Below are 12,385 nucleotides of genomic sequence, written 5' to 3'. Positions count from 1 at the left end.
AATTTGTACTGATGGTGAGCAGCAGAGGAATTTTGCACCAAGAAGATGGAAAGTATGGCCCTAGATGACTAGCAAAGCAGGAACAGGATGCTGGTGCAGAAAGTAGTATGAGGCTACAAAAAGGGGAATTATCATTAAAGAAAAGCTACAAACAGCAGAAGAGTAAAGAAGGTAAAAGTCTAGTCTTGGTAGTGATGAGATTGTCTTCGTAAATGAATGAAATGTATGAGTGCCTAACAAGGTGGTATTGTACCTGTGTGCAAAGACTTATGAACAGCAGCAGCAGAACTAAACAATAAAAGTTATCAGGGAACATTTGTCCCGAGATCCAGAAAGGTAAATGTTGGGTATTGCCTGATGACAAACATTATTTTTTATTCCATGTACTACACAGGACACTGTATTTGTGTGCATTTCTTACCTGTGGTTTGGGTTTTATCTTAGGATTTACCCCAAGCAAGCAAAATAGTAAATTTTACTCAAAGGAGGTGGAAGCCAGTGCAGGTATGCTAACAAAGCTTGCTGCAGGAGCAGAAGGCGGCTGGGGTTGCTCCAGGATACAGAGAGAAGTTTATGCCTGATCCAGCTGGAAAAGAAGGCATATTAAAAGGACTGAATATCTCCTGCTGAGATGCTGAGGTAGGATGTGCAAAATTCAGTTCTCTCACAGACATGTGCATGGCAATGGTATTTCAACACCACCACAGCAGAAACTGCGAATTTCTGTCTGAGCTTGGCAAAAATTAAGTGGAGTTCTCCATTGTGATTTGTGGCATGCCTATACTTGCTAATCTTGTCCTTAAAACAGTTACTGCTGCAAGGGTTCTTGGTAAACAGGCCTTTTGGAAAACTCAATGTTTTATTTACAATTAATTTTTAACACATCTGGGAAATAATTGATCACACTGCCAATAAGAGTATTTCTCAATGGCCTGAAGTCCACATCTGGATGAGGTCCAAGCTGATTTAAGAAAAAACACTCGTCTGTCCTCTTCTGGATTAAAACATGCTGTGACTGCCCGAGCCAAGCTTGGGGGAAAGCCTGGTGAGAGCAGACTAGGAGCAGAAGACTCAATCCCTTGTGCAGCTGGACCATCATGCCCTCCATTAAGCTGCCCAAACGTGAGTGCTGGCACAGGGGAGATGGGAGATGAATGAGGCAGGGCAGGACTACCTGCCTTGGTGGCACCATGGTGACCGTGTAGCCGGCCTGAGAGGCAGAGGGGTCCCTGGGGTGTAACGTTGGCACAGCGGAACTTTGTAGTAGTTTTGGCAGTGCGGCTGGGAGGAAGCAGGTCTGGTTGACACTGCTGCCAAGACAACCCCTGGGAGAACAAAATGTGGCGGCAGTGTTTGTGACTCCCATGCTGCCCATCTACCCAGCAGCCTGTGCCCATGGCTCTGGGACTTAGTGCTTGAAAGCAAGGGGCTGCCACGGGAAATGTCTTCATTTGCAGTGGAGCTAGGTACAGTGACACTGAAGGGGATGGGAACACATGATGTGCACCCACACCAGTCCCAGAACTGCAAATCTGTAACGCCTCACTTGAGGAACTGGGCAGCACTGGGCTTCACTGGCGGTAGTGCAGAGCCATCTATGCCCCACTGCTATGAGTGATGTAGACCAAGGGGCTTTGTCCAAGACATTTATCTTTGCAGGAGAATACCCTCGGCAACCGAGCCCTTCGTAGCCCTGTTGCAAAGGATTTGCTCAACTGGTGGAAAATGGAAAGAAAGAGGAAGTGGAAAAGATAAGAGGCTAGAGGATTCAGCAGTAAACGTTTTTAGCCCCTTCTGACCCATTGCCCTGCAGGACTTCAGAAAGCCCAGATGGTCTGAAGGACTTCTGCACAACTTTGCAGGCCATGCTCATACAGCCCAAATACCAGGGTGCTGCCACTGGCAAAGAAGCACAGAGAAAGGTCCAAAGTGGTCACCTGTTGACAGGACATTAGCCTTTTACTCTACAACCATGTGAAGCGAATGGCTTTACAGAACAGAATCCATACACAGGATATGGATGATGACTGCAAGGTCCAACGAGTACACGAGGCAGAGAGATGGTCACGCATTTGCAATAATCAGGCTGTTAATCAATGACTTCCTCTTTAATCCTGAAAACAAATTAAAAGTTGTGAAATGCAGGGAGACACAATAACATGATCTAATTTGCAAAGTGATAAGGCTGAGAGTGGAAGCCCTGACAACAGCAATGGCTCCAGCATGGCCAAAGTGGTGGGATAGTAACTTAGATTAGTGCACTGTGAGGCAGCATCCAAAGTGCATGAAGAGCAAAGTGATGACCTGCAGACTGTGCAGGGTCCACCTCCTTCTGCAAGCAGGCCATGCTGAATTTCCTCCACAGGGCTTTAATGAGACAATCAGTGGTGGGGCATTTGCTTGGAAGACAGAGGAGAGCAGCAAAAATCAGCTCGTGGCCATGTGAGGCATGACCTGACAGAGGTAACCAAGGGAAGGAGAATGAGACCAGACTGTTTCAGTTGTTACATGGGTACAATCTGGAAAGCCCATTTAGCCTGAAGGATGCTCGTGAAGACGATCTGTACCTGACCCATGGGGTATCCATCCTGTATCCCTCCCACTTGTTTCCTCTCTCCTCACCCAGCACCCACCCTCCTGGAAAGCGTGGCCATGAGCTACTGGGTTACAGGACCAGGTTTCACCAGAAAACCAGTTTGCCATAAAAAGCTGAGTGATTTTTGCCCTTCAGTAAGGAGGGATGGCTCCCAGCCAGAAACTGTGTCCTAGAGAGTTCAAAGAGCTGGAGAGATTGCACCCAGAGCCAAGGGTTTGTGCAAGCCCTGTGTGGGTGGGGTGGCAGCTCAACACACTATAAGAAGCATTGGGGAACTGAACAAACAATGAACATTGGAGCAGAGGCAGGAGAATCAATATGGGAGAGCTTCGTGTCCGCTCCGTTCTGGTGACTGGAGCCAACCGAGGAATCGGCCTGGGGTTTGTCCGGCACCTGCTGGGGCTGCCAAACCCACCCGAGTGGGTCTTTGCAGCCTGTCGGGACCCCAAGGGACAGCGAGCACAGGTGAGGCTGGTGGCGGTGGGGGACAGCAGGGCAGGGCAGCGCCCGGTGCAGGAGCAGCCCTGTGGTGCGAGGCAGGGATGTGTGAGGGTCTCCATCACGGGGCTGCAGCCCTGGGCACAGTCCCAGGGCACAGAAAGCCGGGGTAGGACGGCCATGGGATGAGCTGTGCCCAGGGCTCCTTGGGGCTGGGCAGGGAGCTTCTGCTGCTGGGGCAGGTGATGGCCATGGTGGGCAGGGCGAGACGCGTGGCTTGTGGGCTGTGCGGGATGCGCAGAGACCTGTCCACAGGGAGCGGGTTGGCAGAGCAGGATGCTGGGTGTGAGGTGGTGCTGGATCAAAGCCGAGCCTCTGTGCAGCCGGCCCTGCCTCTTTGTGCCCACATTGTCCCGTCTCTTGCAGGAGCTGCAGAACTTGGCTTCCAAGCACCCCAACCTGGTCATCATCCCACTCGGTAGGTGCCCCGGCCATGCCCCGTGGCTGAGGGTCCCTTGCCTGGGCTCCCTGCTGTGCGTCCTCCCACGTCCCTGGGGTGGGGGCTCCATCTCCCAGCACCACGCATGGTGGCAGCCGCTGAGGGGATCGGGTGCTCACCTCCCCGCCTTGGCCCTGCAGAAGTCACCAAGCCCGCCAGCATCAAGGCAGCTGCAGCCAGCGTCGGGGAGCACCTTAAGGGCTCAGGTCTCAACCTCCTCATCAACAATGCTGGCATGCTGGTTTACAAGACACTTGACGCCGAGACACAGGAGGACATGTCCCAGGTGTACGCCACCAACACCATTGGGCCCCTGCTGCTGAGCCAGGTGAGGCCCTCACCACAGCTCCAGGAACATCCCTGCCCCGCAGCCCTTTGGATCTCCCAGGAGCATGGAAAGGGCTGGTGGGACAAGGCCCTGCTCCGCTCTTTGCCTGCTGGGCCTTTGACCTCATGACAGGCCCAACACACTTCAGGTCTTACTCTGGCCTCCTGCTGCCAGAAGCAGGTGCCCAAAGTAGTCCTGGAAATGCTGAGCACAGTGAATGCTTTCTGGTTTGACTATGGTGGGCAGCAGGCTGAGGGCTCTGGCACTTTGGAGCCTGGGGTCTCTCCACTGGCAATGATCAGAGTGCAGAGATGTGGGACCATGTTAAAGAGCAGAACCTCACATTTTGAGCCAGAGGGAAGCAGAATTTACTCATTGACTTGGTGCTGAGCACTGATGGGTGACCAAGTGCTATCGTGGGCTGCCCAGAGAGGTTGTGAAGTGTCCCTCCTTGGAAATATTCAGAAGTCACTTGGACATGGTCCTGGGCCACTGGCTCTAGGTGGCTTGAGTAGTAGGATTGGACCAGATGACCTCCAAAGATCTCTGCCTCCCACAACAGTACTGTGATTCTGGGGTTCTGATGTGACCTTCTATGTAAGGAACTAATTCTCTCAGTGAACCTCTTCTGTGCATGCTCCTCCTTCCCCTCCTCACAGGCATTCCTACCCCTGCTGAAGAAGGCTGCCCAAGGGAGCCCAGGCTCAGGGCTGAGCTGCAGCAAGGCAGCCATCATCAACATTTCCAGCATTGGTGGTTCTATCAAGGAAGTCTATTTATGGAAAGATGTACAATGTGTCTCGTATCGCTGCAGCAAGGTATGTGCAGTGCTGGGCACAAACCCAAACTTCTTTTTTAACCAAAGCCTGCATAAGCCCTCCAGTGTTATCTCTGGAAGTCCCTGCAACAGCCTCCAGCATGGCTCAGCTGCAGTCAGTCACTGGTTCCCTCTCAAGGCACATTCCCGTGCCTGATCCCAGACCTAATTGGAGAGGATCTTCATAGGACAGAGCTGCTGCAGAGAACTGGCCCTGCCAGCCCCGGCTCTGGGGTCTGCAGGTGTCACCATGCAGGCACCTTCTCCTCCCCACCCTGATCCCTGCGGTGTCTCCTTGCAGGCTGCTCTGAACATGCTCACCAAGTGCCAGTCCTTGGGCTACCAGGAACACGGCATCCTCTGTGCTGCTCTCCATCCTGGCTGGGTGCAGACGGACATGGGGAACACAGCCGGAGAGACGGTAGGAGCTTTACCACGGTGGGTCCATCCGAGCCCCTGTGCTGGTTTTCCACGGGAGGCTGTTGTCACCCCGAGCTACAGAGCGTGACCTCCCTGCCTGCTCCAGCACCACTGTGGGCAGCTCTCCCTGCCCCGGGACCCTGCAGTGAGCTCTGGCGGCCCCATCACCTGGGTGCCCTGCTCAGCCCCTCTTCCCCTGGCTCCACTTCCCCCTTGGTTGAGCTGTTGCTTTCTGCGGGCCAGGCTCCAGGGCAGACCCCGGCCAGCCCTTGGGCACACATCATCATGTTTTTCCTCTGCCCCTGCAGCCCCCCGTGACAGTAGATGAGAGCGTAGGAGGGATGCTGAAGGTGATCTCCTCCTTCTCCGAGAAGGACACCGGGACCTTTCTCGACTGGGAAGGGAAAGTTGTGCCCTGGTGAGACACTGGACCAGCCTCATGCCAGATCCTGGCTGCTGCCCGACCTCGACCACATTCTCAATAAACCCTTTTCTGAAAGCAGTGGTGTCGCTGTATCTGTCTGTGCACTCGACAGGCTCTGCCACACATTGTGAGTCTGTGGAGCTGGGCTCCCCAGGGCTGGGGGCCACATGGGTGAGTCGGGAGCACAGGATTCATCCAGTGAAAGGTCCCAATGGGAGCCCAGGCAGCTGAGGGCACACAGAGAGTGGTGGTCAGTGCAGGCAGTTGGGGTGCAGAGCACTGTGCAGCCACATATCAGGTGGGGGCCCCCTGCAGCAGAGGACCCAGCACTGCTGCTGCTTCCCTGCACAGCACAGTACCTGCTTTGTCCCCATGTCCATCTTCATCCAGCCGGGATGGATCGCCGTGCACAAGATCCCCTTGTCCCTGAGCTCTGCAGCCAGGCACCTGGTCACCATGTTCTGGGCAGCCTGGAAGAGGCACAGGCATGCCAGCACCACACGGGGCTGGGGGAGCTGGGTACGTGTGGGCGGGAGGGAGATATTTTGCAGCTGAAGGGCTGTGGAGGTGGGAAATGGGGCTTTGCCCTGCAGTGGAGCATGGGCACAGCCTGGGCTGGCGCTCTGCATGCTCACCCTTGGAGGACCAGGCCGGGGATGGGTGGCCTGGGGCAGGTGGGGGGGGTCCCATGAGCTCCCCCCTCCGTGGGGAAACATACCCAGCACCTCCCCCAACCCCTCACCTTGCTGGCACGGTACGGGTACATGGGGGCCTCCAGCACCCCAAGGCACAGCCCGATGGAGCCCACTTCGGAGGACATGTTGACAATCGCGGCCCTGCTGCAGCTCAGCCCTGTCTTCAGTGCACTTTTTACTGCCCTAGAATCAGAGATGAAGTGGAGGTTTGACTCAGGACATGCAATCCAGGAGTCATTTGGTTGGAAAAGACCTTCAGGATCATCACATCCAACTGTCAACCAGACCCAACTTGACCGATCCAAGTCCCATCACTAAAACATGATCCTTAGTGCTATGACCCTATGTCTCTTAAATACCTCCTGGGATGGGAAATCCACCACTTCCCTGCGAAGCCCGTTCCAATCCTTGACTGCCCTCTCTGTGAAGAAATTCTTCCTAATGTCCAATCTAAACCTTCCCTGGCGCAACTTGAGACCATTCCCTCATGTCCTGTCACTTGTACCTCAAAAAAGAGACTGAAGCCCTCCTCGCTGCAACCTCCTTCCAGGGAGTTGCAGAGAGCCTTGAGGTATCCCCTCAGCCTCCTCTTCTCCAGATTAAACCACCCCAGTTCCCTCAGTGGCTCCTCACAACTCTTGTTTTCCAGTCCCTTCACCAGTTTCGTTGCCCTTCGCTGCACATGCTCAAGCAGCTCAAGGTCCTTCTGCGAGTGAGAGGCCCACAGCTGAACACAACATTTGAGGTGCGGTCTCCTCAGGGGAGAGCTGCAGACAAGGGACAACCCCGTGTCCTGCCGGCCACACGTTTCTGATGCAGGCCAGGATGCCGTTGGCCTTCTTGGCCACCTGACACGTTGCTGCCTCATGTTCAGCCGGCTCTTGACCAGCACCCCCAGGCCCTTTTCTGCTGGGCAACTTCCCAGCCACTGCTCCCTAGGCCTGCACGGGGTTGTTGGGACCCACGCGCAGCACCCGGCACTTGCCCTTGTTGGATGTCTTGAGGTTGGACTCGGCCTATCAACCCAGCCTGTCCGGATCCCTCTGCCAGAGCCTTCCTGCCCTCAAGGAGTTTGACAGTGCCACCTACCTTGGTGTCACCTGTGAACTTAGTGAGGGTGCACTCCGTTCCCTTCCTCCTGGACACTGCTAAAATTGTGGAACAAAACTGGCCCCAAGACTGAGCTATGGGGAACACCAGTGGTGACCAGCTGCCGGCTGGGTTGAACCCCGTTCCCCGGGAGCCTTCGAGCCAGTTCTGCATCCAGCGAGCCGTACGCCTGTCTGAGCCCTGAGCCGCCAGCTTCTCCAGGAGAATACTGTGGGAGATGGTGGCAAATACTTGACTAAAATCCAGGTAAACAACATCCACAACTGTGCCCTCATCAGCTAAGCGGGGCTTCCCGTCATAGAAGGAGACCAGGTTATTCAGGCAGGACCTGCCCTTCATAAGCCCACACTGGCTGCTTCTGATCACTTGCTTGTGCCGTATGTGCCTCGTGATGGCACTCAGGGTGATCCGCTCCATAACCTGCCTTGGTGCCAAGCTCAGCCTGACAGGCCTGTAATGCCCTGCAGCCTCCTTCCCGCCCTTCTTGTAGACTGGAGTCACACTGGCCAACCTCCACTCACCCGGGACCTCCCTGTAGATTACTGAAAGTGGCAGGGCAAGCGTTTCCACAGCTCCTTCAGCAGCACCCTTGGGTGAATCTCGTCTGGCCCCACAGACTTACAAATGTTCAAAACATGTAGGAGGTCACTTACGGTTTACCAGTGGATGACAGAGGCTTCATCTTGCTTCCCATCACCATCTTCCAACCCAGGGAGCTGGGTACCCTGACAACAATTAGCCTTACTAATAAAGACAGGCAAAAAGGGCAGGAAGTACCTCAGCTTTCTCCTCATCGTTCATCACTACATTTTCCCTCACATCCAATACAGGATGGAGAATCTCCCTAATTCTCCTTTTGCTGATGAGATGTTTATAAAAGCATTTTTAATAGTCTTTTATTGCACTAGCCAAATTGAGTTCCAGCTGGGCTTTGGCCCTGCTAATTTTCTCCCTGCACAGACTGACCACAGCTTGACAGTCCTCCTGTGTTGCCTGCCCCTTTTTCCAAAGTCTATAGACTCTCTTTTCCTTCCTAAGTTCCAGAAGCAGCTCTCTGGTCGGCCAGGATGGCCTTCCCCCCCAGTGGCTCCACCGTTGGTGCTTTGGGATGGCCTACTCCTGTGCATTTAACGTTACATTCTTGAAGAATGTCCAGCCTCCCTGGATCCCTTTGCCTTTCAGAACCACCTCCCAGGGCACTCTGTCAGCCAGGTCTCTAAATTGGCAAAAGTCTGCCCTCTGGAAACCAAAGGGCAATCCCAAGCACAAATAAAGGCTGGGAGGGGTGTGTGGAATGGATTGAAAGCAGCCCTGATGAGAAAGACCTGGGGTTGTTGGTTAACGAGAAGCTCGACATGAGCCAGCAATGTGCGCTTGCAGCCCAGAAAGCCAACCGTATCCAGGGCTGCACCAAAAGAAACATGGCCAGCAGGGAGATGGAGGTGATTTTCCCTCTCTACTCTGCTCTTGTGAAGACCCCACCTGGAGCCCTGCATTCAGGTCTGGAGCCCCCAGCACAAGAAGGACATGGAAGTATTAGATCGAGTCCAGAGGTGGGCCACAAAGATGATCAAGGAGCTGGGGCACCTCTCCTATGAAGACAGGCTGAAGGAGCTGGGGTTGTTCAGCCTGGAGAAGAGAAGGCTCTGAGGAGACCTTATAGAGGCCTTCAGTACCTAAAGGGGGTCTACGGGAAAGCTGGGAAGGGACTCTTAACAGGACAAGGAGTAATGGCTTTAAACCAAAAGAGGATAGGTTTAGATTAGATATAAGGAAGAAATTCTTTACTATGAGGGTGGTAAGGCACTGGAACAGGTTGCCCAGAGAAGCTACTGATGCCCTATTTCTGGAAATGTTGGATGGGACTTTGAGCAACCTGTTCTAGTGGGAGGTGTCCCTGCCCATGGCAGGGGGGTTGAAACCATATGATCTTTAAGGTCCCTTCCAACCCAAACCATTCTGATTTTATGTTCTGCTAACTGCCTTCCTAACTTCACTAGGGATCAAAAACTCCGTCATTTTGATCACTGTGCCCAAGATAGCCTCCAACCATCCCATCACCCACAAGTCCTTGCCTGTTTGCAAACCACAGGTCAAGTGGGGCACCTTCCCCAGTTGGATCCCTCACCATCTGAGTCTTCTGTCACCCTCCCTTATCCTTTTTAGGTAAGGTCTGTGTCCCTGTGTGTTCTTTATGGCTTCCTCCCTTTTTCCGTATCTGGTTTTGCACTGGAAAAGGGCCTTGACCAGATACCTCTGGAGCAAACACTGACCTTCCACACACCTTACAAGCAGAGTTTGCCATAAAAAGCAAGGTGATTTTTGCGCTTCAGTAAGGAGGGATGGCTCCCAGCCAGGAACCGGGTTCCTAGAGAGTTCAAAGAGCTGGAGAGATTGCACCCAGAGCCAAGGGTTTGTGCAAGCCCTGTGTGGGTGGGGTGGCAGCTCAACACACTATAAGAAGCATTAGGGAACTGAACAAACAATGAACATTGGAGCAGAGGCAGGAGAATCAATATGGGAGAGCTTCGTGTCCGCTCCGTTCTGGTGACTGGAGCCAACCGAGGAATCGGCCTGGGGTTTGTCCGGCACCTGCTGGGGCTGCCAAACCCACCCGAGTGGGTCTTTGCAGCCTGTCGGGACCCCAAGGGACAGCGAGCACAGGTGAGGCTGGTGGCGGTGGGGGACAGCAGGGCAGGGCAGCGCCCGGTGCAGGAGCAGCCCCGTGGTGCGAGGCGGGGATGTGTGAGGGTCTCCATCACGGGGCTGCAGCCCTGGGCACAGTCCCAGGGCACAGAAAGCCGGGGTAGGACGGCCATGGGATGAGCTGTGCCCAGGGCTCCTTGGGGCTGGGCAGGGAGCTTCTGCTGCTGGGGCAGGTGATGGCCATGGTGGGCAGAGTGAGACACGTGGTACATGGAGGGAGCAGGACGCTGGGCATGAGGTGGTGCCAGAAAAGGCTGAGCCTCTGTGCAGCCAGTCCTGCCTTTCCATGCCCACATCATCCCATCTCTTTCAGGAGCTGCAGAACTTGGCTTCCAAGCACCCCAACCTGGTCATCATCCCACTTGGTAAGTGCCCCAGCCGTACCCCGAGGCTGAGGGTCCCTTGCCTGGGCTCCCCGCTCTGCCCACACCACTCTGACCCCCAGCACCACGCATGGTGGCAGCCCCTAAGGGGATCAGGTGCTCACCTCCCCGCCTTGGCCCTGCAGAAGTCACCGAGCCCGCCAGCATCAAGGCAGCTGCAGCCAGCGTCGGGGAGCGCCTTAAGGGCTCAGGTCTCAACCTCCTCATCAACAATGCTGGAATTGGAAATAACAGTTCTCTTGACAACGTGACACAGGAGGACATGTACCAGATGTACGCCACCAACACCATTGGGCCCCTGCTGCTGAGCCAGGTGAGGCCCTCACCACAGCTCCAGGAACATCCCTGCCCTGCGGCCCCACGGCCCTCCCAGGAGCATGGAAAGTATGCTCCTCCCGGGAGCATGTCCCACTGGTCCTGGTGGGACAGGGCCCAGCTCCACTCTTGCTCTGGTGACGGGCCCAGCACTCCCGAGCTCCCACAAGAAGCTGGTGGAACCGACTGGGGCTGGTGCTAAGGGGCAGGGGGAAGAGGAAGGCAGCTGCTGGTGGTGCTGGTGGCAGCGCTGCCCACTGTGGAAGGAGCTGGTCCTCTCCCCTGCACCACCTCTATGTGGACCCCCCGCTTCTCCTCTCCTCTCAGGCATTCCTGCCCCTGCTGAAGAAGGCTGCCCAGGGGAGCCCGGGCTCAGGGCTGAGCTGCAGCAAGGCAGCCATCATCAACATGTCCAGCTATGCTGGCTCCATTCAGGACGTCTATCTCTGGGAGTACGGACAAGCTCTCTCATATCGCTGCAGCAAGGTACTGCCACGCTGCTGGGCATGAGCCTGGACATTTTCCCTTCTGAACAATCTTGCATACCTCCCAACCTTCCCCTCAGTCCCTGCAACTCTCACGGCTGCAGCTGAGCTGCAGTCAGTCGCCGTTTCCCTCCCATGGCACATTCCTGTGCCTCATCCCTGGCCAGACCACAGGGGACTGTGGGCTGTCTGGGCTGGGCATCTGCATGGGGAGAGTGCTGTGGGGTCTGCACATATCCCCATCCTCTTCCCCACCCTGATCCCTGCGGTGTCTCCCCGCAGGCTGCTCTGAACATGCTCACCAAGTGCCAGTCTTTGGGGTACCGGGAACACGGCATCCTCTGTGCTGCTTTCCATCCTGGCTGGGTGAAAACAGACATGGGAGGCACAATAGAAGATAAGGTAGGAGAGTTTTTGACCAACATTTGGAAGAACCTCTTGTTTTGGGAATGTAGAGCTTTCTGTGGACTGAACACTTCCATACATGCTGGGCTGTGGGATAGCTCTTTGGCAGGTGCCCTGAGGCACATGAGGGGATGAGATGACAAGACAAGGGCTCTTCTTTCTCTGTGCTGGCCTTTCCTCCTTCACCCCAGAGAGCCCCAAGCCCTCGTGCAGGGAGGCAGTGAACCAAGCAGGCGTCAGGGCGGATCCTGGCCACCCCTTGGGCACACACGGTTGTTTCTGTCCCTGCAGACCCGTGTGACAGTGGATGTGAGTGTGCGAGGGATGCTGAATGTGATCTCCTCCCTCTCTGAGAAGGACACCGGGACCTTTCTCGACTGGAAAGGGAAAGTTGTGCCCTGGTGAGATGCTGGCCCAGCCTCGTGCCCGGATCCTGGCAGTGGTCCCTTTGCTGCTACACTGAGTTGTGCCTGTGTCTTAATAAACTCGTGTTTGTAAGAAATAACAGCACTGTGTGAGCCTTCTTTTTGCTTGCCTTTTAACTACCATTGCGAGTCTTCACTAATGCTTTGGGAGAACTCTTCAGAGTTATTTTGCAAGTAATTGAGCTCGGTTGGTCAGATTGGCTGATCTCTGGCTAGGGGCCTGGCCATCATCCCAGTAGGGCTTTGTGCCTGGGCACAGAGGGTCCTACCCCTCGGTTATCTATAGTCCCTCATCTCCCAGGTGTCTTGCAGGATCATTAGCAAGAGTGCATCTTCATA

The 12,385-nt window shown here is 54.9% G+C and overlaps 2 protein-coding genes across 2 annotated transcripts; both read left to right on the top strand.

The window, feature by feature from the left end:
* Positions 1 to 2,149: 2,149 nt before the first annotated feature.
* Positions 2,150 to 5,600, top strand: LOC308176633 (C-signal-like). The gene is made up of 6 exons (XM_080552670.1): positions 2,150 to 3,061; positions 3,461 to 3,512; positions 3,674 to 3,861; positions 4,521 to 4,679; positions 4,980 to 5,099; positions 5,407 to 5,600. Exons 1-6 carry the CDS (start codon positions 2,915 to 2,917, stop codon positions 5,518 to 5,520), a joined length of 780 nt encoding a protein of 259 aa, XP_080408796.1. The 5' UTR covers positions 2,150 to 2,914; the 3' UTR covers positions 5,521 to 5,600.
* A 4,193-nt stretch (positions 5,601 to 9,793) lies between these two features.
* Positions 9,794 to 12,126, top strand: LOC308176634 (C-signal-like). The gene is made up of 6 exons (XM_080552671.1): positions 9,794 to 9,991; positions 10,347 to 10,398; positions 10,542 to 10,729; positions 11,059 to 11,217; positions 11,499 to 11,618; positions 11,913 to 12,126. Exons 1-6 carry the CDS (start codon positions 9,845 to 9,847, stop codon positions 12,024 to 12,026), a joined length of 780 nt encoding a protein of 259 aa, XP_080408797.1. The 5' UTR covers positions 9,794 to 9,844; the 3' UTR covers positions 12,027 to 12,126.
* The last annotated feature ends 259 nt before the right edge of the window (positions 12,127 to 12,385 follow it).

This window comes from Anser brachyrhynchus (genome assembly GCF_964034855.1).
Source record: "Anser brachyrhynchus genome assembly, chromosome: 12".
Classification (NCBI taxonomy): Eukaryota; Metazoa; Chordata; class Aves; order Anseriformes; family Anatidae; genus Anser; species Anser brachyrhynchus.
This window is presented reverse-complemented; position numbering and strand designations above follow the sequence as displayed.